This window comes from Pinus tabuliformis, chromosome J (assembly GCF_031772625.1).
Source record: "Pinus tabuliformis cultivar Carrire ecotype Pingquan chromosome J, CPIR1, whole genome shotgun sequence".
NCBI classification, from domain to species: domain Eukaryota; kingdom Viridiplantae; phylum Streptophyta; class Pinopsida; order Pinales; family Pinaceae; genus Pinus; species Pinus tabuliformis.
In genome coordinates, this window is record NC_142295.1 from 1,556,236,552 (window position 1) to 1,556,262,295 (window position 25,744).

General features: G+C 38.8%; 1 protein-coding gene across 9 annotated transcripts in view; it reads right to left on the minus strand.

Annotated features, from left to right (window-relative positions):
• Positions 1-25,744, minus strand: part of LOC149233436 (uncharacterized) — a 398,293-nt gene that overhangs the window by 219,810 nt on the left and 152,739 nt on the right. For all 9 annotated transcript variants that reach the window (XR_016248235.1, XR_016248234.1, XR_016248233.1 and 6 more), the window contains exon 2: positions 6,348-6,559. Coding sequence is in view for 5 of the 9 variants with exons in the window: in XM_089379757.1 (XP_089235883.1) it covers positions 6,348-6,559 (212 nt within the window). In the remaining 4 variants the exon portion in view is untranslated. The remainder of the gene's footprint in view (positions 1-6,347; positions 6,560-25,744) is intronic.

The window sequence follows — 25,744 nt, forward strand, 5'->3', positions numbered from 1 at the left end:
AAGCAGAGGCTTGATTAACGATACCTCCCCCTGTGTTCCAACCACCTAGTGCCTCCGGCGCTGCAGAGACTGTGGCTCTGACGACTGCAAGGTCATTGTGTTAACCACTAGAAAGGTGTTGAATCCCTCAAGCTAGGTGAGAAAGGGTGGCCCTAGAGGTCTATCAACCAAGCTTATGCTTGGAGGTAAATTATTAGTGCAAGCTACACGTAGAATGCTTATGCAATGATTATGAGTGAATCTTGGAGTAAGATTGTTTAGTTGTTTAAGTACTTCAGTTATGATTAATCTTCAATAGTACTTATTAATAAATGAAAAGACAATCTTATTGCCAAGAGTGTGTCAAATTATCAAGTGCCAATAAACTTCTCCAATGATAGCAAGATTGCAATACATAGCCCACAATCACAATTTAAGATGCCAATGATCAATAAGAGATACCAATGTGTTTAAGATACACAGATTAATGTGTTTAGCAATTATCCAATACTTTCCTTATCAATGTTCCAAACACAATAATGTCAATCACAAATATTCCAATGATGATTAGTGATCTTATTCCTTGATGCCACTAAGAGGTAAAATGCCCACAAAATATTATAGCTTATATGAGTGATTTTCGTGCCAAATTAACAATTTTTAGATATAACACAAGACAAGTAATTGTTAGACTTCAAAAGCATGAAACACAATGAGCCAATTAGATCATGAAACCTCTTATGAAATAGATAGGACAGCATCAAATATATCACTTCAAACCAAGAAATTATCAAGCATATAAAACTGAATATGACTAATAATTTGCCTAATGAATTGCCAATGTAAATTGATTGAACTTTTAGCCCTCTTAAGATGTGTTATTCAAAAAATATCAGATCTGATCATACATTTTATGCAGAGATATCAGTCACCATAAAATGAAGATTTATGCCAAAAGATTGATGCCCAAGATACTTAGATGTTAAGACAATATGCTAGATATCACATCAACCAATTTTATGCCTTTTAAAGTGTTCTTTTCAGATTATATCAGATCTGATCTATCTGGTTATGCAGAGAATTCCCAGCCAACCAACAATTAGATCTAGGCCTAATGAACAATGCTCAAGAAGCCAAAACACAAGTAGAATTTTACAATGAAATTATTAGTGTGTTTGGACTATTTAGAGGTGATCTTTAGGACATTTAATCATGAATTTCACCACTGTTATGAATGATTCAGAAAGTTGTAGCAAAACAGTGACAAAGTAAGGGTTTAGAGCAGTGTTGAAAATATCGGTATCGGCAAAATATCGGCGAGGATCCAGAAAACATCTTATCGACAATATCAGCAAAATATCGGCAAGCATAAAAAATGCATAATATATTCATTTTTTTCAGATTTTTAAACATATAAAGCAATAACAACATGAAATAAACACATTGGCACATAAATATGAAGAAAGCACTGATATATATGATGTCAAATAGAAATGATACATCAAAGGCGATACCAAATCCTACTAATCCCTGATAATTGTCCATTCAAAGACTAAAATGTGGAGAACCAATACAAAATAACATCACATATATAAAAGTATATCATCATCATGAGTTATATGTAGCATAACAAATAAAACTAGCGGCTATCTATCTGAAATCACTGCCCTCTCCCCCTTTTACAGGAAAACATGATGGGCTGTTTGCTAGGCCTACCCCTAGTAGTAGAAGGCCCTAACCCTACCTCTGCACCTAATGTCAAATAATGAGTGCAAGGTATGGAGCTATGCTCTCCTATATCTATAGCAGATGGTGTTGATACTGATGCTCCCACAGTGTCCTCCTCCTCCTCCAAGTCCTCCTCCTCTTGCTGCCCTGTTCTAATGGATCATCTAGCTCTAAACATGAAGGTTACTCCTCCAAGATGGGCTCCTCAGACTCCACCCTCCACTGAGACAATACATCAATATTGTCTAAAGAAATGGCATCTGGATCCATTGGTGCTTCTATTTGCCTCACTTGAAGTCGGATGTTGTAATGCACATACACTAAACCATTGAGGCGTGTGAACTCCAACCTGTAAGAGTGTCAAAAAAACTAATGAGTCTTGACTCTTGACTCTTGACACTTGAAGGTCATAAATTAAAAATTAAAAATTACAATAAGTGTAATTGCTCAACTGAAGGCTGGAGCTCAAAGTTATACCTGTTGCACTTTTTTGCGTGTATTTTCTCAAATACACTCCAATTGCGCTCACACCCTGAAGAGATACATGTTTGACTCAAGATTCTTATGGCCAATTTCTGCAAATTTGGTGCCCTTGCACCATAGCTTCACCACCAAATATCTACAACAAAATAAAGAAATAAAAAATTCAAAAACTTAAAACATAATTAAACTTTCAAATAAAAGTTACATAACTGAATTTAAAAAATAATAGAATTATAAGGAAGGAAATTCTAAATTGAAAATTCTAATTTCTAATGAGTGATGACTTGTCACTTACGTGGCATGAAGAGGGTCCTTTCCCTAATAGCATCATCAAAGCCAAATAGGCCAACACAATCCCGATAAAACTGTATCTCACGATTGATTTTGCTATGAAGCTCAGGATCAGGTACCATCCTATGAATACAGGAATGGAGCCCTTCCATCACCTCGCCATCAAAATCAAAGCCGCATTTGTATGAAAATGCGGGGTTGAAGAAGAGTGTTGCTTCATGAATGGGTCAATGAAGCATCCTTGTCCACCGACTATCAATCACATCCCATAACATCATATGCCAATCAAGGCCAACAGAACCCTTGTCTACATAATAAGAACGAATGGCCTCCTTGGCCCTATCCATGGCCTCATACAAATAAGCCATTGCAGGCTTCTCCCCAATCTACCAATCTGAGAACCTTTACTATAAGTTCACTAACTGAGCATGCTTCTTCTACTCCATGCTAAAACATCTCAGAGTACACCATTTTTGCAATGGCTTTCTCGTCCTGTCTCCTATTGTATCTACAATTACGCCAGTCATCAGACACAAACATTTGCTTCAACTCGAACTGACATCGAAGCAAAGACTGAAAAGTAATAAAGTTTGTGGCAAAACGTGTGATCGCAGGACGCCGCAACTCCTTGTTTCTAGTGAACTTCCTCATGGGGCTAAGAACAAAAGCATGGTTATAAATAAACTTGGGGACGCTCCTAGCCATATCAACCGCCTCCTTGATGAAGGAGAGTTTCCCCATATCCTCAAGCAACAAATCGAGACAATGTGTTGCACACGGAGTCCAGAACAATGTGTGATGCCTCTCCATAAGCATCTTGTCAGTAGACACATAATTAGTTGCATTGTCTATTATGACTTGCACCACATTCTGCACACCAATCTCCCAAATGAACCCATCTAACAACTCACATATCGTTGTTGCATCTTTGATATGTTTTGATGCATCTACCGATTTAATAAACATGGTACCTTTAGGACAATGTACCAAGAAATTTAGAAGGTTCCTACCCTTCCTATCTGTCCAACCATCAGACATCACTATGCATCCAGTAACTTCCCATGTTTTTTTCAACTCTGCCAATCTAGAGTTGATGTTCTGCATTTCTGATTGAAGAATTGGCCCCCGCAACTCCTCATATGTAGCACTTTTGTACCTTGGGCCCACAATAGCAATAGCATCACACATTGGCTGCCAAAATGGATTGGTTTTGGTGATGTTGAGAGGTAAGTCGCTCCAGAAAAGACACCTTCCTCCATCTGCTTCTTGCTTCTCCTTTTTTTAACAAGTGATTTTATGCCAGGTTGTGATCCATGTCCTGTTTGTGGAACAAAAAATGATGACCTCGCACTAGCAGTAGCAGGTGATGTTGTGCCAGATATGGAGCCCCTCCCACTACCCTCAACATCAAAATCAGGAGAAGATATCTCGAAAGATCTACCTGCACATTCAGCCTCGTTTCTTTCCGTCTCTTCCTTCTTTCTGTCTTTTTCATCAATTGCCTCGAGAGCTTTTTGTATAAGCTCTGGACTAGAAACTATACAAATCCTAACATCATGTCCAATGAGTCTAGTCAAGATGATATTTCAGTCGTGTAACCCCTCCTGTCATCCTGGTCCCACACAATTTGCATGTAAGATATGCCCGATTTGTCCCACCATCAGGGTCCCCATACTCCCAAAATGGGTCCAAGGCTTTTGGCATATTTGAATTTTGTAGTGAGCTAACTCAAACCTAGGGCACCAAAAAAAAAATTTGGAATTAATAAGTAATAACCACATCATTTTACAAAATAATTTTTTTGCTACATTATTTGCAATGTGAATTCAATGAAAAACCATAAATGACAATAAGAGGGTGTATTTGAAAGTTAAAAAAAAAATGGAGTTTGCTCTCCAAATATGGAGAAAACCCTTGCATTTGCTCATGGGCATGAAAATCATAGCAAATGGAAAAAAAAAAAAAGCAAAATGATTGTAGGCAAATAGGCAAGCAAGAATAATCCTAAAACTATCAAAAAATTCATTAACATAGGGGTTTATTTGAACATACCTGTTAATGGAAGAAATGAAATTGTCTCACTGTTCTTCAAGCTTAGATCAACAAAATCTTCGTTGTTGGTGGCGATAATAGCTATTCAACACTCAAACCCTCCTTGGCAGCAAGCACATAGCTCTCCCCTTCCTTCTCCAGCAATCAAAAATGAAAATGATTAAAAACAAAAAAACAAAATTTCACTTTTATAGCCGCGGCGGCATTTTTCTCTGTCTCCCGGCGATATTTTAGCTCGTCGCGCGATATTTCCCTGAGATATCGCCGATATTTCTGAAATATCACGATATTTTTGGGGAGACAAAATATCGCGATATTTTCTCGGCGATATCTCGTGTCCACGAAAATATCGTGATATTTCCGAATATTGGCGATATTATATAGACTGGTTTAGAGAGAAAACCCTAGGCCTAAGGCCTTGTAGATCACTTGCCCAAATTGCCAAAGAATTCTCCAAGGTACTTGGCACCTGCAAACACCAACTTAGAGCCAATTTCACCTGCAAAACTCACCAATATTCAGTTCAAAAAATTTAGAGGCCAACCAAGGATGAAGGAGAGGCAAACTAAGGCTAAGAAGAGGCAACGTTAAGCCTAATAGGGCTAGCGTTGGGGAAAGGAAGGCCCTAAAGGCCTAGTGGATAAGGGAAGAGGTCGAATAGGCCTTCAGTTGAGGGGATGGATCAACGTTGCACGAAGCGGGGACAAAGCAGGGACGTGGAAGCGTCATTTCCCAAAAATCTAGGAAGCGAATCGTCTCAGAAGCGTCTACTATATATATATATATATATATATATATATATATATATAATATATATATATATATATATATATATATATATACTGTATTTATATAGAAAAAAAGCATCTAAAATATCAAATTAGTTGTAGAAGACATGAAAACATGCATATTTTGACATAAATCAAGATAGATATGGCATCCATTGTACATCAATGATTAATTATTCCAGCATCAACCATCTAGAATCTAGATTCCTCTTCTCTTGTCTAGCCTTTGCCTCTACTTCAATTCTATAGGGATATTTACTAACAAGTTATAAGCACATTTTATGTGACAGAAATTAGAGACTCCTAATGTAAATTCATTGAATATTACCTCTAGCAGCCTCCCCAAACCATGAATTCAAATAACACCTTTTATTTTACCCCTCCAAAGTACAAAACTTTAAAATTGCATCACTTCAGAATTTTTCTGAATTTTTCAAAAGCTATTTGAGTGAAGATTGCATATGGATGAACTACTATCCACCAGATCACCTGAGTAACCAGTTGTGGACCCATTCTTTTTCTAGAAAAGTCACTTGGGTACATGACATATCTTCAATGCAACAACTGCATCTTCTCAGATGCTTCTCCTCCATAACCCATTACTGGTACTCTTTCAGATTGCAATCACCCTCATTTGGATGTTGAAGGTAGAAATCACCTATACAACCATCCATATTTAGCATTGCTTACCTAGAGATTTTAATTCAACAATACACCCCTTTTCTTCTTCATTTCAATGGGGTGAACATTTTATTTACTGCTTTCAACTGTCTTTAGGAGTAATCTTCTCTATAAACTCACCTATTTTTTCTTTTCAAATTATTTGGGGCATCTATCGTGAATCCAAAAAATATGTCCATTAGGTATCAGAATCTCTCTGGTTCAAATATTCAAATATTCAATAACCTAAACAAAGGGAATAACTACCATTTATAAACACTATAAGAAGATGATTGGGAACATAAAAATCTTTATTCGTATGAGCAATTGAAACTATACAGATCACAAAATGGTATTTGGCTAAACCTGTGAAAACAGCTGTTCTGCACGAACAATATTTCCAGATTCAAACAATTTATTTCCTTGCTCCTTAAGTGAAAGTGCTATCAAATTATTTTCAGGATCTGAAGCTCCACATTGAATGGCCAATAAATGGGCAGCATGTGATGCAGTACTGCAGTGGCTGACAAAAATCTCTGCCGGAAGCACCACTAAGTTTGGGCCAGAACCACAATGACCTGCATATGAAAAACTAAGGTTATTAAAAGTTTGCAAAGATTTTCATTAGATTGAAAATTGCAAAATAAATTGCACAATTTGACTAAAAATCACACACTGCCTACAGCCAATGAAACAAACATGACAAGATTCTGGTGGAGGATTTTCTGGAATTAAACTTTGTTTAAGTTTGTAGTTTTCCCATTGTCTCATGTGGACACTCCACCTATCATCAGGGGATGCAAGGCTTAGAATAATGATGGGTGGAGTGTCCACTTGAAAGTTTGAAACATGGTGAAATTTACAAGCTTAAACACAGTTTAATTTCAGAAAATCCACCACAATCATGAGTAACTGTGAACACCTTCATTCTCAAATATGCCGAGATTCTATTCTCCATTGCATTCTACCAAATTTGATGAATTCTACCAATATTCAAGTGTACATCCTGAATCTCCTTTACTCCAATTCTGCATGATCTCAGCAAAACATAAGGTTGGATATACAAAAGTGGCAAAAGTTTAGTGAAATTCATCAAGTTGCTTGAGTTGGACAATAATTAAACAAGAAAGGAGGCACTATCTTGTGCATCACTTAAATTTTAACAAAGTTCAAGGACAGGGACAACAGGATGAGTTTTGGATTTTGCGAACAACTAGAAAAGACCCCTTTAAATTTTTAGGGACGACAAAAATGGACAGTTCTCTAGCCAAGGATCCTTCTTAGATTCAAAGCATGTTAAGTTCTCACTTTCAGTCTATTTCTGCTCCCTATAATCTGATGGATGGGGTGCTTCCTGCTCAGGATGCTTGTTGCAATGTTGTGCCTCAAAAAGTTTCTAGTGGTGAAATGGATAGGTTGGATTCAGACTTTTCAAGGACAAATCTTTTCACGGCTTTGGCTTCTATGCAGAATGGCAAGTCCCCCCAGCCTAGGTGTTCATGTGAACTCTACAAGTCTTGTGGGACTCCATTGGTGATGACTTCGCTTCCAGTCATCATATTAAGTTTCTTAATCTGGGTTCTTTTAAGCTCATCCACAAGAGTGTAGCAGGAAATTCCATTAGGGGTTGGAAACCTATAACCTTGCTCATAGTTGGTTAAAAAATCATGTCTAAGGCTTTAGCTATGAGGATCTCTTAGGTTACTAGATATGTGGTGGCTGGAGCAAACTACCTTTATCCAAGTAAGGGTCATTCTTGATACTTTGGTTTCGGCGTAGGGGACTATGGTGTAGGCTAAGGAGATTAGTTGTTAGTTTTTGTAGCATCGGATGTGTTCTAACCACGAATTTTGTGGAAAAGCTAGAATACATGAGATCTCCAAAACCCAGAAATTGTTTCTAGAAATTCCACCTAGAAGTGTCTCAATTAGATTATTAGCCGATTTTTAAATATTTCCTAAGTTTAAACTTAGGTAATATGGTTAATTAATTGGTATTGATTGAGATTAGGTGTGAATCATCTAACAACTCACACGGATCGATCCAAAAATGATCCTAGCCATTGATTAAGTTTTAATATTGGTCGTTGGTGCTCCAACAGTGGATTATAAAAAAAAGTTGATGTGGTGATGGAGATCATCTAGTGCAGATACTCAGTTGCCCAGGCAGTTCAATTTTCTCAGTAGCAGCAGCTCAGTAGAGAAGATAGAGCCACAGGGTGAGTGGCAGGTGGAAGAGAAAAGCAGCAGCATTTCGGGAGGGAGTTTTCACTTCCTGGAAGAGTCAAAGGAAGGAAAGCCGAAATCTTCAGAGGGCCAACGTAGGGACTACACAAAGCCTAATGCAATCATCTCAATGCAGAGGTCAGGGAAGTTATTACGCGAACAAAAAATAGTTGTGGGGTGACAGAAAATTCTCACAATATTTTTTCCAGTGTTTTCTTTAAATTAGATTGCCAGTTGGGCATCTAAATCAAGATTACTTGGAAGCGGGAGTAGAAGCGGGAGCGGGAGCAACATTTTCAGAAGCTCCCACTTTGGGAGCAGTGCCGAGAGCGTTTTTTATATAATATATATTTGTTTATATTTTGATGCATGTTATTGATTTGGGGTAGCATCGGATGTGCTCTAACCACGAAAATCGGTGGAGAGGTTAAGGCACATGAGATCTCCAATACCCAGAAATGGTTTGGGCAGATTCTAAACAGTTTGGGAGATATTAAAATAAATAATATTTTTAATGGAGTCCCTAAGTCTAAACTTAGGGAAAATAAAATATTAATGTGAATTAATATAAAACTGTGTTAGAAGGGTCCAAAAGTCATGGATCAAACCAAATCCAATCTTAGCTATTGATTAGGGACTTAATCTCGACCATTGAAATTTCAATGAGAAAAGTATAAGAGGAGGCTTGAGGGTCACTTGGAGAAGACACTGAGTTGATCAAGATTTCGATTTTCTGGGGCAGGGTTTGTTGAGGAAGTCAAAAGAGTGATCAGAGTTGCCGCTGAGGGGCAGTGAATACAGAAGCAGAGAGGCAGAGATAGCACCGGGAAGATTAGCGCAGAAGCTGGGAGAGAGGGATGCAAATCCAGCCAGAGGTTCACGCAGAGCCAGCCAGGGCTCACGCAGAGCTGGCCAGGAGTTGCGCAATGCCTCAGAGAGCCATCGTGGATGACGCAGAGGCTCTAAGGGTTGACGCAATGCCTCCAGAGGCTGACGTAGGGAGAGCTAGGGTGACGTTGGGCAGACGTTGGGCCAGAAAGGGCTAACGCATTCCCTAAAGGCTGACGCTGGGGTTTTTGTGGGGCAGGGAGGAGCTGTCGGAGTGTTTATCCGGGGTTCAGCCGAAATATCTGTCTCTGAAGGAGAAGTAATATTGCCGAGATTTTTCTCTATTGGGTGAGCCAGTTTTGGCACCCAGATTTTATTCTGAAACTGCTTAATAATTAAAACCCTCAAATAGTTGCACCGGTTTTCCTGCATTGGGTTTTTACGGGGACATTGGTCCAAAAACAACGGTGTTACTTGTGTGTTTGTTTTGTTTCCTTCAGTTGATGATCTGTAATGTGTTGAGCATGTACTTGTATTTATTTTCAGTATTTACATGGTAAATAACTTGTTAATTAATCAAAACAAGTAGGTAGAAATAAATCAAAAAGTACATGAAGGGTTTCTAACAGTCTGACTTAGAAATTCCAACACATATATGTCAACAAAAGCTTGTAGAATGATGAATTAGATATAAAAAACATAAAAAAACATAGATTGAACCATATAACAACAATCATCTAGAAGTTATAATCTTCATCAACCGCATCCACAAGTTAGTAACATAGTAACATACAACATATTGAGTCTCATGATTCATCAATCTTAAAGTTTCAAGCTTTCAAAATTCAATATATAACATTTATCATCATTGATCACCAAAGTTGTACTTGTAAGCTAAGTGTAACCATTACAACAAATAATATCTAACATGAAATGAAATGTTATTAAATGAAATGAAATGAAACAACTTTCAACTTTCATGAAGCATCATATTCATAATTCATTACTGATGAGTTATAATTGCCAACTTCAAACTTAAAACTTAAATTATCATATATTGTTTACAAAAAATATCATAATAAATATGAAAGAGTCAATAGTTATAAAAACTACTAGAAACTAGAAAAGACAAGTAAATCTATTATCTATTGCTAATGCTTGGGCCTCTTGCCACCACGAGAAATGTCTAATTTTTTAGTCTTGTTGGAAAATCAGGATCTTTGTCATTAATATCACCCTCTGAGCATTAATATCCAGAGGTATCTTTTTCACTATATCTGGATATATATAGGGATATTTTTCATCAATATCACCCTCTAAGCATTAACATAAGATAGAAAAAGCATAGCATGTCAAATCAAGATTTTGTTTGAGTGATTGTTAGGCCCCTATACTACTAGTGTAACCCCTTATTGTTATTAGTACAACCCACTTATTATATTGATGTACCCATGTAGTGCCCATATTGTTACTATTGTGCCCCATAGAAGCCCACTATTGTTAGTATTGTGCCCTTACATTATTATTGTTATGTCGGCTCAGTTGGTTTCATAACAGTGATGCGTACATTTTTAGGAGGGTCATGACAGAGGAGTTCGACAACCAATGTCACTAACATCAAGGTACATAGAGGGATTGGTGATCTTGATTAAATACGAGTTCCATACCCTAATACGTGACAAAATCCAATGGAAACATTGAAAACCCCCCAATCCTGAAATCCTGAAAAACTGATAAGTCTACTGGATTTTGAATGAGACCTAAAATTCTACTTTCTCCATATGAAATGCAATGAGGTCAGAACCACTCTCAAACATCCTGAATCATTTCATGGTAATGTTAAAAATTTAAGTAAAAATATGAAAATAAAGATTAAGGAGAATGTCACTTTTGCTTTAAGAATTTAACATTACCATGAATCGCATATCAAAACTAAGGCCATAGGCTTGATCATTAGGCTGCCCACTCAAAAATTATTTGTTTCTTTGAAAAAAAATTGCATTTGGAATATTACTACAAAAAAAATTTGCAAAAAAGACTAAATGCTCCCGAAAAACCAAGGAGAAGTTTTTTTTTGCAGGGAGCACGTTTCTGAAATCGCTCCCTCTTCAAGAACGATTTCGGGAGCGCACTCCCGACTAGCTCCCAAATACCTCCCGATCGGAGCACAAATTTGGAGCAAGGACGTAAGGGGGGGGGCGCTCCCCCGCAACCCTGATCTAAATTATTGTACTCAGAATTGTTGTTGAACATTAATAATAAAACCCTCATCTGCTGCACCAGTTTTCCCAAGTTGGGTTTTTCCAGGGACAATTGTCCAAAATAACTGTGTCAATTTTATTGTGTGTGCTAGAATTTCTTTGTTTCCAGTATTTTATTTTCCGCAGTATTTTTATGGTGAAAATTGCAGCTATGATTTTATTCATTATTTGTTGTCAGCAAATACACTGCAGAATTAATTTTTGAGTTAGAAGAATAATCTCCAGTAGTTGCAATAGATAAAATTTTCACATGGTATCAGAGCTTAATTGATCAACAGGTAAGGTCGGAAGCAGAAAGGAATTTCGTTGTTCAATAGGAGTAGCAGATCAAAATTCCCAGAGAGGCTGCGCAGAGCCCAGAACAGGCAGTTAGAGGTACTAGGGTAGCAGTTCAATTTTTCAGTTGAAGGCAGGCAGGAAAATCGAATTACCCAGATTAGTGATTCCAGCAGTCAGAGGGAGAAGTTGTAGCTCAGATTTCCACTGAGTGGAATCCTGATTGGACGCAGAGAGGTTTTGTTGCAGGTTGCAAAGCAGAATCCGCGTCGGGAGAAAAAGAGAAATAGCATGCCAAAATTGTTCCAGTATAGTCATGGACAGAAGTAACATTCACGAGACTTCAAATTTGTCTTCTAGATTGGAAGATGAATTCGCTTGCTTAGCAGGATCAGCTTCACAGGGAGTCTAGTATAAAGACAATGGAGCTTCAACTCACATGACAAGGGTTAGAGAATATTTCTCTAACTACAAAGAGTGTTGAAATTTCTAAGTATTACCCGTTAGAAATTTTATTTGTATTCTCTGGTTTATTTCACCTACTTGTTTAATTACTAACAAGTTATTTAACCATATAAACACTGAAATAAACACAATACAGTCTCAACCATCTACAGATCAACCACTGAAAGAAATAGGCAAACACACAAGGGACACTATTAAATTTGGACAATCATCCCCGGAAAAAACCCAATTTGCGAAAACTGGTGCAGCAGTTCTGAGAGCTTTATTATTAAGAAGCTCCCTTGAGTACAACTAGGGTGCCAAACTGGCTCACCCAACAGAGATTTCTATCTGGCAGTAATACCTCTCTTCGGAAGCAGATATTCAGCAAGTCTGCCCCATGAAAATCCTTCCAACGCTTCTCTGAGGCTCTACGTCAACCCTCTAGCCTTCTGTGTAGCTCTGGAACCCCCTGCGTTAGCCCTCCGCTCCTCTGCGTCAGCTCTCTGGCCTTCTGCGTCACCCACGCAGGCCTTGCTAGCCTCTACACAGTCCCTTTGGCCTTCTGCGTGGCTCCTGTTGGCTCTGTGTAGCCTCCTCAATCACTGCATTGGCCCTCTGGCATTATCTCTACCTCTCTGTTATGTACTCACTGCCCCTCCCTACAACTCAGAGCACTTGTTCGAATTTTCTCAGCAAACCCCACTCCAGAAAATCGAACTGACTGATCAATCTTGGTGTGTCTCCAACTGACCCTCAAGCCTCCTCTTATACTTTTCCTGTTGATGATTCAACGACCGAGATTAAGTCCCTAATCAATGGTTAAGATTAGAACTGGCTTGATCCTCGTCACTTAGAACTTTCTCACCCATTTTATATTAATACACATTAATATTTTTATTTTCCTAAGTTTAGACTTAGGAACCCATTAAAAATATTAATTATTTTAATATCTCTTCATCGGGTGGAATTTCTCCAAACAATTTCTGGGTCTTGGAGATCTCATGTGCCTTAGCCTCTCCACCAAATTTCATGGCTAGAGCACATCCGATGCTACCCAAAATCAACAAAGAGGAGCAGACGGATTTCTAGATTACTATGGGAAACAGAATGAAATGTACTCCAGCAGGGAGAGGTACCATAGATTTTCAAGGGGAGTCCGGAGCAAGCACCAGTGCCTCAGATGTATTGCATGTGCCAGGATTGGGTATGAACCTGATGTGAAGAATCGATGACCTGATTCCTACTACAACAAACTGATGATGTTTTTTCTATTTGTTAAAATTACTTTAAACAAATTACTTGCAGTTTTCTACAGCAAATATGGAAATACATACACTGTAACCTACACAAAATAAATACTCCGGGACTAAATACTACGCATAAGAGAAATAAACACACACACAAATACACCATTATTTTTGGACAAACGTCCCCAGAAAAAACAAATGTGGTAAACCCGGTGCAGCAGCTGAGGGTTTTATTATTATGCAATAGTTTCTGAGTACAAATCTCTAGATGCCCAAACTGGGAATTTGGTACAGAGAATAAACTGGCAAGGAGGTAGTGAGAAAAAACTCACACTGTCACTAGCAATCTAAATCTAATCCAGGCTCTGGATGGCTAGCCCCATGCTACCTCTGCATCAGCGTACACAGATCTGCATCACAACCTCTAGGCTCTGCGTCACCTCCTCCTCTGATCCTCTACTGACTGGAACTTCGACCCTCTGGCCCTCCGATCTCACACCATGGCTTCTGGCTCTAGATCTCGATTTCTCCCAGCAAAATTTCGAACTCCCTCTGAAGCTTTGTGTTGCCTCTCTGAACCTCTCTGTGCCTTCTTTGCCTTGCACTCTCCAGATCTAGAAAACTCTCCTCCGGTCTACTATCCCTACCCCTCACTGCAAGAAGATCACGCGATCTCTCTCCAGCAACTCAATGTTGCTACTCTTGAGAAATTCGATCTCTTGATCTCACTATCTTGGTGCCTCCAGTGTGTTCTTTAAGTGCCCATCAAGCTCCTTCTTATAATCTCTTGTTGGAGCACTAACGATCAAGATTAAAACATAATCAAAGGTTGAGATTAACTAGGAGTTGATCCTCGTCTTGTTCTAGAAGATTCACACCAGATTTAATCAATACCCTTTAATTAATCACATTTCCTATGTTTAGACTTAGGAATACATTGAAAAATGATTATTATTTTAATTAAACCATCTCTAGGTGGAATTTTCTCAAACGATTTCTAGGTATTGGAGAATGCATGTGTCTTAACCTCTCTGCAAAATCTCGAGGCTATAGCACATCCGATGGTACAAAAATCAACACTCCCACTTAGTGAGGAATGTGCTCTAGTGCCGCAACCCACTAAAGCATCACTCTATCTCTACACCATCTCCTATTGCGCTACTGCTGCCCAGCAACCACTGTGCAACTCTGATTGTTGCACCTGTGCTACTGCTGGCCCTGCTGAACTGCTACCAACACTGCATCTGCACTGCAACCTTCTCCATCTATTTTTGTTGCAACTGCAACAACTACAATGGAAAAGCATCAAAAATATTGAACCAACTGTGGTCAGTATGATGCATCCTTCGTCCGAGTTCTGACTGCTGCTAGCCTCTACGCTGTCACTGAAGCCTCTACGTTGTTGCTAACTCTGCACTATGCAAACTGCACTGTTGCCAACTCTGCTTTGCGCTGCTCAATCTCTGACCTACTACTAGCTACTGCATCTGTCACTCTGGTACCTGACTGCACCAACTGTCACTGATCCATCCTGCTACTGCATGTCTTGGGTTCTCATAGCAAGTTATTGCTTCATGAGGTGGACATCCTCAAGAATCCTGCCATCGTGTAGCTCTCTGGGGCTACAACTCCATATCACCCCACCTCAACCTTGGAGGTAACTTAGCGATCATGGCAAACTCTTCCTCCACTCTAGAGGGCAGCTTGTCGATCTCAACGGATGCAGCCTGTTGATCCTGCTTCTCCTCTTTGTGCTTCTTTTTTAGAGAACATTGAGTGTTGTAGTGGCCAAGCTCACCACACCTGAACACTTGATCTTCGAAATGTCCTTTTTTTGCGCTACTCCTGCTACCTCTTTGATGCAAGGGCCACGTCCTCCTCTTCCTTCACTTGCTTTGTCCCACTGTTGCTACTACCACTGATGGTGGCCTTCACCAGATCACGCCTCATCTCCTCCTACTGCAAATCAGCCCACACATGCTCCCAATCTGGCAGTTTTTCTCTGCCCAGGATACTCTAGACGACAACTTGCCAATTTTCACAAATGTTGTTCAATGCTAATCATACAAACTCTGTAGGCAGGGGTGTTGATCCTACTACTGAAGCCAGTTGATCCCGGACATCCTAAAGCCTAGTAAGGAAGGGGTCTACACACTCCCCTTTCTGCATCCTCGTGTGTCTCAGCTTCTCCTCAAGATACATCTTTCGTTGCTCGGAAGATCCTTTGTATAACGTAGCTAGTGCCTCCCACATCTATCAGGCAGTATCTTTGCCAGCTATGTGAGATACCATGTGATCTCGAACCCCATCGAAAATAAACCTCTTAGCTCTCTCCATCTCCTTCTTGAGCAGATTTGCATCTGTGGGTACAGCTACCACACTATCGACATAAGTTTTGAGATCATGCTCATCTAGAAGGCAGGAAATTCTAGCCTTCCAGATCGCATAGTTGGAAGCTTTGTCCAACCGATCTTGATCTCTCAACCGAGTTGATGCTATCTCTCTAATAAAATTCAAATTCCTCCTCTTCTCCTCTATGCAGCTGTTGCCCAGCTATTCGCACTCCCTTTTGGAATGAGAAATCCTGCACACAGCTACTCTGCGATGCTGGGAAAATTCGAACTTCTTGGCTAGAAGTCCCCTGAGGAAATAATTCCCTCAATATGTGCTCTTCTCTCCTTCTGACGCTATTCTGCCAACAACTGCTACAAAATAATTGTGTCCCAGCTGAAGATCTGCTTTGCGTGGAAACTATTGTGCTCCTCCCTTTGCAAATCTTCAATCCGGAAAATTTACTCTCTGTCAACTCACTTAGAAAAGTAATTTTCCACGAAAATTAGCCCTCGACAGTGTGATGCTTCTATTGGGAAGTATTGCTAGAACACATTCCTCGCTAAGAGCGAGTGTTGATTTTGGGTAGCATCAGATGTGCTCTAGCTACGGAATTTTGTGGAGGGGCTAGAATACATAAGATCTCCAAGACCCAAAAATGGTTTGGAGAAATTCCACCCAGATTGTGAGTTATTAAAATAATTAATATTTTTAATGGGGTTCCTAAGTCTAAACTTTTGAAAATAAAAATATTAATGGGTATTAATAAAAATTTGGGTGAGAAGCTTCTAAGAGACAAGGATCAAGTTTGTTCTAATCTTAGTCGTTGATTAGGGACTTAATCTCGGTCGTTGATTCATCAACAGGAAAAGTATAAGAGGAGGCTTGAGGGTCAATTGGAGACACACCGAGTGATCAAATCAATTCGATTTTTCTAGGGCGAGGTTTGCTGAGAAAATCGAATAGGTGATCTGAGTTGCAGTGAGAGGCAAAAGAAAAGATTTGGGTCGGAAAGGAGTTACAAGCCAAAGAGTACCAGACAAAGAGGCAACAGTAGCATCAGAGAGGCAACGTAGAGGCCTATGCAACCCAAGAAGGGGCTCACGCAGAGCTGACTCATCCCAAGAGGGTCTCTTGTAGTGGCAGTGCAATATAATCGTCAGAAGTTCGAGATTTTGTCGGAGAAGCGAGGTTCTGAGCCGGGAGGGCTGAACAACAGTCTTCCTCCAGCAAATTGATTCAGCAGAAGGAGTGACACAGTCTCCCAGAGGCAAGATGCTGGCCCAAGCAGAGATTGCGTTGGGATTTTCGCAGTGCTTGCCGAAGTCAGGCCACTCAGTGGATCAGTTGTGACTTGGAGAACAAGGTAAACACTCGTATGTATTTTTTGCTGCCGAGATTTCTCTGAAAGGTTAACCGGTTTTGAGAGGTAACCTGTTGTACTCAGATTTTGCTTCCTTAATAATACAAACCCTCTATATGTTGCACCGTTTTTCCTGCATTTGGTTTTTCCGGGGACGTGTTGTCCAAAAATAACGGTGTCCCTTGTGTGTTTGTCTCATATATTTTCAGTTTATGATCTGTATGTCAGTGTAGTTTGTAGTAGTTTGTTTCATCACTGTTTATAAATTAAATAAATTGTTGAATGTAATAACAAGTAGGAGAAGATAAACCAGTGATTGCAGTAGGATTTCTGATGTGTAGATTCAGAAATTTCACAGCATCCCTCGACATCCTAATCATGTCGCAGAAAGGATGGTACGTGGGGTGCTCATAATTGATGGTGATCCACTCTTTGCAATTGACCACATAGAAAGATTTTATGCACATGCTTCAAGAGAGAAGATTTTCTACCAAGATGTCCTTATGTTGTTGTTCATGGGGTCGCACGGTGGTCATAACTCATGGTTGCATGATCATGAACCTAGGAGCATTTCATCTATTGAAGAGTTCGTTGAGGGCTTTCTTAGACATTTTCAAGTACACCCTGTTGTCGCGCAGATTGACACGACAACGCTCAGACCGGGGGCTGTCACCCTGATCCCCGATCCCTCCGTTTAAGCCTGTCTCCCGTGGCTAAGGGGGGTAGACCCTACGAGGTGAAGGAGACCAACTGTCGACCAGTTGGTTTGGGAGACACGAAGCACTAAAATGATTTTATTAATTTAGCGGACCAGTGCCTTATGAGATTGATGTTTAAACGATTACTTGCTAGACGATGTAAAAATATAAACCATGAACAACAATCATTTATCATCAAATAACTAGAACAGTGCAAGAAATCTGCTAAAACCACAAAGTTCTTATAATGACCGATGCTCAATAATGATACCCAGTAACTAAAAGAGATGAATGCTTTAAACAACCACACAGTTATAAATCATTGACCAGATACCATATGCAGCTAATCTTTAAGATGTGCAGACTTGTTTAAGTCTCAGCATAAGAATATAGCATAATAATTTCCCGAGAAAGACAACTGACACTGGCAAATTTTTTTTTTTTTTTTTTTTTTGAAAAACTAAAATTTTAAAACTAAAAAATCTAAACTAAAACACAATTTAAAATTTTAAAATCTAAATCTAAAGCTAAAACCCTAAAAAAAAGAAATTTAAACTATATATAAAAAATATTATTTCTAAATTTAAAATCTAAATCAAAACTAAAAAAAAAAAAATTAACTAAATCGACAAAAATCAAATCCTAAATGAAAACCTTTTCATTTTATATTTTAAAACAAAATCAAAATTTTATATAAAAAAAATAAATAAATAAACTAAATTTTCTTTAAATCTAATTATAACTAAAATCTATTGAACCAAATGGAAAATCCCCTTTTTATTAAAAAAATACAAAATTCGAAATTACAACCAAAACCTAATATTAATGTCCTAGAGCTAATACGAAACTAACGTAATAAATCTAAGATTTAATTAGAACTAAAAAAAGAAAACTGAAATAAAATTAAATCAAAACCTAATGCCAACTACCATTTACGCAGACGTATGTAGAGACAGCCAACTTAAAAAAAAAAGGAACGTTGATACTGACCCTAACAAAAAAGTGACGGAAGCCTATAGAACACGCTGGCAGCGATACGCAAAGGTTCTGAAAACAATACCTGGCCCGAGATTGCAGATGACGAGCGATTTACGATTGCAGCCTGGTAAAACTGAAGCTTCTACGCAAAATACCAACCGTTGTTTCACTTGAAGCCCCTCACGCTGGACACAGTGACAGTCACGAGCAGTTTTGCAGTCGATTTTGATGAGGAAAAACGGCTCCAGCTTTTTTTGTGCATGCATACGGCAAGGATCTGAGAAGATGGAAGCCCGAATTTGCTAAACCACCATACGCGTGTGCTCTTTTGGCTACGGTTGTGTGGGAATTTGAAGGCAAGAAGCTGGGTCGAATATTGTCAAACAAAGATACGATGCAAGGGGGAAAGCAAACAGCTTCACGTTGCTAAGATTTTTAATGGCTCAGTAATTTTGCAATCATGGGTTTTGAATAATGAAATGTATCTTCAATGGTGGCTGAATATTGCTGGTCAATTCAGGGCTTTCAGCAACCATGCAGAACCATGCTGATCAAAACCACGACACTTGACTGCCAGATGATTTATTTAGCTATGGAGTCTGGAAGGATAGAGCACACAAGTATGAAAAGGCTGACTGAGGACAGAGGTGAAAACTTGGATGGAAAATGTGCTTTGTGACTGCGCCTCTGAAAAATAATTTATATCTGAAACCCTTAAATGACTGAGATAGGAATCCTGCAAAATTTCCTTTTCCAGCTCTTATCTGTAGCCTGCAAGATAGAAAAATAAAAGCCCGCAGATATATGCAAAATTTTAAAGTAAGACCCTTCAAAATTAACCTAGAATCACAAAAATTTGCAGCTCTAGAACAGCCAAATTTAACAATAGCAGCAGCAATATTTTCAGAATATCAGAAACTTCAAATTTACTGTGAAAAGGCTTGAAAAATCTCTCATGCAAACCAAAAAAGTAAATTTAAATGATTAACCCAGGGCAAAATCAGCTGGGCTCTGCAAGGAAGAGCCTGTGGGAGTTGGCTGGTTCAGCCTAGAACTTCCCCAAACGCCCACCAACATTCTTCAGTAAGGGTTTTCTGCACAGCTCAAAACAACCATCAGTAAAGAGGGCAAAAATGCTGCTAGATCTCAAAAAGTAATGGAGATACTGTCATTACTTCAGAAACCCAACACCACTCAAACCCTAGCAAGTGAACAAGATACCTGTGCTCACAATACTCTAAAAATAAGTTGTTATTAATGGCTGAAAAATAGAATATGCAGAAAATTAAACATCTCACAGCACTTCCAGAGAGTAACACCAGCAAGATTTGAACCCCAAAGTCTTCTTTTATTAACCCAAAACAGATTACAAGAGAGCTTTTTCAATACAAGACTCACAGATCCAATGATCTGAAATGACCCCTAGCACCCTATTTAAAGGAAATGATCCCAACGGCTAGTTCGAGTGATCCATGTCGAAATGATCTCGACCGTCGATGAGGATCAAGACATCTCTTAATCTCATCCGTCGAAATTGTTAACTTATTATTAAAAATAATATTTTGCATGCATTCACTCAAAATATTATTTATTTTATTATTTAGGGTTTTTGCTTTATTTTATAATTTTTTATTATTTTTTTATTTATTTCATTTTTTAATAATTTTTTTTTTTATTTTTTTTTTATTTTATTATTTTATTATTTTATTTATTTTCTTAAATGGATCATCGAACTAAGCCTTTGGAAACATCACCTAGGACCTAGGACCTAGGACTCATGAGGGGATTTAAAACATTTTCGAACCCTCAAGACACATGACTTTTACAATTTACATCTTAAGGGGGGAAAACCCCTTTATCATAGACCCTCAATAACCACCCAGTTCTGTGACACAACTATAATCTAGCAGATTAACACACTAGGATTCTCCTAAAATTCGAATGACAAAATCAATCCCGGCTTTGGGGTCAGGCTGAAGGAAAACTCTGCCGATCATAGATCGGTGAGACGAAAAACCTTCCGGGACGTAGATTATCATTGGAAAGTTAGGTCCACCTAGGCAATTTACATACACGACTCATATCTGCTAAGATTATTTACAATTCATACATGCAGACTGAGTTTACAATTAAAATGATCAAGCTGCTGATGACTGCAGGATGGCACGGACATGTTGATCAGGTGCTACCCCTTTCTGCCAAGAAAAGGGGGTGTACTGCATGGGTAGTTGACCAGTAGTGGTCAACATCTGGCTCTACTTGGGGACACGTTGCTGCTCTGTAGGAATGTGAGAATCCAGAATAATACAGAAGATGCCCCATGGCATCAGATATCATCTCTGAAGAACAGCTTGAGCATTTGGCCGTTCGCTGGTAGATCAAGTGGTTCGCCATCCAATCTGCTCAAGTAGAATGAGTTTGGCCCAGCGATATCTCTAATGATGTATGGTCCCAACCACAAACTGTCAAACTTCTTATGTTTTCCCGGTTTTTCATTCTTACAATCCCAAAGTAAAACCATATCTCCAACCTGCAAAGATCTAGATCGAGAGCATTTATCAAAGCTTTTCTTAATATTAGATTGATTTTTACATATAGCGTCGAAAGCTGTCCTACGAGCTTCATCTAACTCGACAATCTGATCTATTCTATTCTGAACAACATCTTTATTAGTAGAAAATTTTTGGAGAAGCTGATAAGCTGGCAACTTCAGGTGCACAGGTAAAGTAACATCCAAGCCATAAACTAACTCAATGGGAGACTTACCGTAGCCTTCTTCTTAGTGATTCTATCTGCCCATAAAGCATATTTGATTTTGTTGTCCCATGATTTCTTGTTATCTCCTACTATCTTCTTGATAATGGTTATGAGATTTTTGTTACTTGATTCAGCCAAACCATTACCTTGAGGATAGTAATTTGAGGAATGAGATAAGACAATGCCATACTTGAAACAAAAAGATGAAAACTCTAAGGAACTAAAAACCTTGGCATTGTCGGTAGTGATCTTAGCAGGGACACCAAATCTAGTAATGATGTTATTTTCAATGAAATCCATAATAACCTTTTCAGTGGCATTCTTAGCAGGAATGGCTTCAACCCATTTAGTAAAATAATCCGTAGCAGTCAAAATCCATGAATAGCCATTGCTAGAATTTTCATGGAACTTCCCTATGAAGTCCAGACCCCAATGCTGAAAAGGTGCCTCTACAATGACAGGTTGTAGAGGAAGGGCAGCAAGCTTCTGTTTCCCAGTGAATAGTTGACAGGCTTGACACGCTCTAACAAACTTGTGCACATCAGAAAAAATCGAAGGCCAATAATAGCCAGCTCTCAGGATTTTGTGGGCGGTAGTTCTAGCGGCATAATGACCACCACAAAATCCTGAATGAAACTCGGAGATTAATTTCTTGGACTCAACATCATCAACACACCTAAGCACTAAGCCTTCAGGATTTCTCCATCCAAGGCCATCCTTCATAAGGCAATACTTAGTGGCTTTTAGTCTAAGAGCCCTTCTCTTATGAGCAACTAAATGGTTAGGACATGCTAGATTGGTTAAGTAATAAACTATGTCCTTATACCATTCATGCTCTGCTAATCTTTTCAATTCTGGCGAAGATAGATCGCTAAGACAGAACAAACCAAGAGTCTTTTCATTACTTTCAGTTAACATCTGAGCTAAACCTTGGCCTTTGATCAGCTTGGTGGGTGTGATTTCCAAATCATACTCTTGTATCTTAGTAACCCACCTAGCACGAGTCCCTAAGCAATCGGTTTGAGTCAATATGTCCTTAACAGCAGAATGTGGGACGAAAGCAATGATCTTAGAATAACCCACATAAGTTTTAAAATGCTTAAGAGACTTGACCAGGGCATAAGCCTGCTTTTCCATGGTATTGTACTTCAATTCGGAGTTTTGAAGTGCTCTACTCATGAAAGCAATAGGCTGCTCGTGACCATCTCTATTCTTTTGAAGCAAGACACCGGCAATGGTATCTTCGGAAGCGAAAGAAAAAATCATGAAATCCTTGGAATAATCAGGACTCACTAAGACAGGAGCTTTTGCGATAGCAGATTTGATTTCTTGGAAAGCCCTTTTGCCGTCTTCTTGCCAAACAAATTTTGCATCTTTTTTCAGAAGACTTTGAATAGGCTTGGCTATTTCTGCGTAATTTGGGATGAATCTTCTAATAAAATTTATCTTTCCAAGGAAAGACTGAAGGGACTTAAGATTATGTGGGAGAGGAATCTTTTGGATTGCTTCGATTCTTTCAGGATCAATCTTGATTCCTTCCTTAGAAATAATATGGCCCAATAATTTCCCTTCCGTTACCCCAAAAACAGACTTAGCCGGGTTCAAAGAAATCCCATATTCTCTACATCTATCGAAGACTTGCCTAAGATGATCTATATGACTGATACCATCTTTAGAGAAAACAGTAAGATCATCTTGGTAAATTTCAATAATTTTTCCGATTAACCCTTTGAAGGCATAATCCATAGCCCTCTGGAAAGTAGCCCCAGCGTTTGTTAATCCAAATGGCATTCTAATGTATTCAAAAGTACCCCATGGCGTTGTGAAAGTGGTTTTATGTCGATCTTCCTTCTTAACCCAAACTTGATTATACCCAGAAAAACCATCTAGCAGCGACATCATTCCAGAGCCGGTTACTCTTTGCAACAAAGTTTCCATGTTTGGCAAAGGGTAATTATCTTTTTTGCATGCTAGATTAAGGTTTCTAAAATCGACACAAAGTCTTATTGTACCGTTCTTTTTCCTAACAATCACCAAATTCGAACACCATGTCGAATGCCTAGTTTGAGCAATGATCCCTGCTGCAAGCATTTTTGCAAGTTCTTTCTGGACCAAGGGGGCTAATTTAGGATTAATTTGCCTAAGTTTCTGCCGAAAGGGTTTAGCGTTTTCGTCTTTTAAGGGAATAGTATGCTCCATAACATCTTCCCTATAGCCCTTTAATTCGTCATAAGAAAAAGCTAAAACATCTCGATATTCGTGAAGTAAATCAGTTAACTTTTTCCTTTCTTCCAAACTAGTACCTCTACCAATTTTAACCATTTTCGGGTTTTCAGAAGTACCAATGTTAATCTCAAGGTACTCGCCTGGGTCCATCTTGTTTTCTTCTCTCAGCTTCGTGGCATCATGCCGATCAAAATGTTGCTCTAAGGCAACCACATTTCTAGGAGTAGGATTTATGATATGTTCATGATCTAAAGATCCATCCTCCTCAGAAACTATCCGGAAATCTTCAAACTCATCCAAGCTATTAAGGAAACGAATGACTTGTTTTTCATCATTCAAAACTTGCCAATACTCTGAGTTGTCTGGCACAGATGGTCTGAATATTACTTCCATTTTAATCTTATCGTTAATTAATTTATCAGTCAACTGGAAAGTAGTAGCAGCTACAGCAAGTTCATCTGCCAGGCTATTTTGCTCTCTCGGAATTGCTTCGAGCTCAAGGGCATCAAAATGCCCCATAGTATCCCACACAGCATTTCTGTAGTTTCTTAATCTTTGATTTCTGCATGTGAATTTATTCTTAAGATGCATGATAACTAAATCAGAATCTCCTTTAATGCTAAGCAATCTAACCCTCAAGGACTTGGCCAATTCAAGACCCAACAATATAGCCTCATATTCAGCGACAATGTTGGTTGCCTGAAATTCTAATCGATAGGCAAACTTGAAAATGTGACCAAGGGGAGATTTAAGCACTATTCCCGCACCTTTACCAGCCCTAGATGATGCACCATCAAAGTACATATACCAAACTTTATCCTTGAGACCCTTAATCTTATCATCGGGAGGAATTATAAAATTAGACATGATGGCGCAGTTCCCAATGTCAGATTGCACTTTAATTATTTCGTTATGAGGTCTCCTAGGATCTTCAACATGAAACTTTCTTTCGGGCTCTCCATTTAGTCTTACAAAACCATCACCACTAGGAGAAGGAATCATGGCATATGACCAATTCATTTGAATGCTTCCTCCTAGATCAGAGGCCCACTTTCTAGACAACAGCATACCCCAGGCATCAGGCACATCCACAACAACAATATCCATGACAACCATGATGTCTGGGTAAATTGAAAGATGAACTTGCAAATCTTTGATTAAACCATGTACTTCGATTTTCTTAGAATCCATGGCGCATATGTTATAATAGGGTCTAGAAACTCTTAAGTTAAGCTGCTCCATGACCCTTTTAGTCATTACACAAGCGGATGCACCAGAATCCAACATGCAATTATTCAATTTATACCCATTAACTAATAAGGTGATGAAAAAAGGCTGGTGATCTTTGTTATCAGCATCTTAGCTTTGCAAATATATGGGAGCATCATGATAGCCAACTTCCCGGGTCTTCTGTTGAGAAGTATTGACTTGGGGACCTTGAATCGCTTTTAGTAACTTGTCTCTTTGGGAAGGGATTTTAGCAATCTCGGAGACAGGAACCCAGATTTTAGCATTGTTATACCAATTTCCCAAATCGACATCCATACCAGGGTTAAAAGTTCGAAGGGGTATTTGATTCCCGCTTTGATCTTTATCCTTTCTCTGATAGGTCAAACCCTTATCTCTAGCAATTTCCAAGATTTTTTCAGGAGAGGGTTTTTCACCATATAACCTAGCCAAAATATCATCTTCGTTTTCGAGGTTATTTATACTAAAAGCTGATGAAAGATTCTCAACATCACAACTCCTTTCCTTAACCTCTATCCAATCATCCAAAGACAAAGGAAACTTGCTGCCTACTACATTTATTTGATCGCCTGTTCCAAACATTCCACTATCTAAAATTCTTCTAACAATGGGACAAGTGGCCTCTTCATGAAGAGCATCACAAACCCGACAATAAGGAGGAGCATTATCAACCAAGTTAGTCAGTGGATTAGGAGGTCTCTGCTCACTAGTTTGACCCTTTCTTTGCCAATTGTTATTTCTATTATTATTGTTTCGAGGTTGAAAATTTTGCGTTTGCGATCTTTCCATTTGAATCAACCTATTCTGCAAAGTGGTTATCTCCTTATTATGATTAATTTCCATAGTTTCAATTTTTTGAAGCAATTTTAGAACAAGCT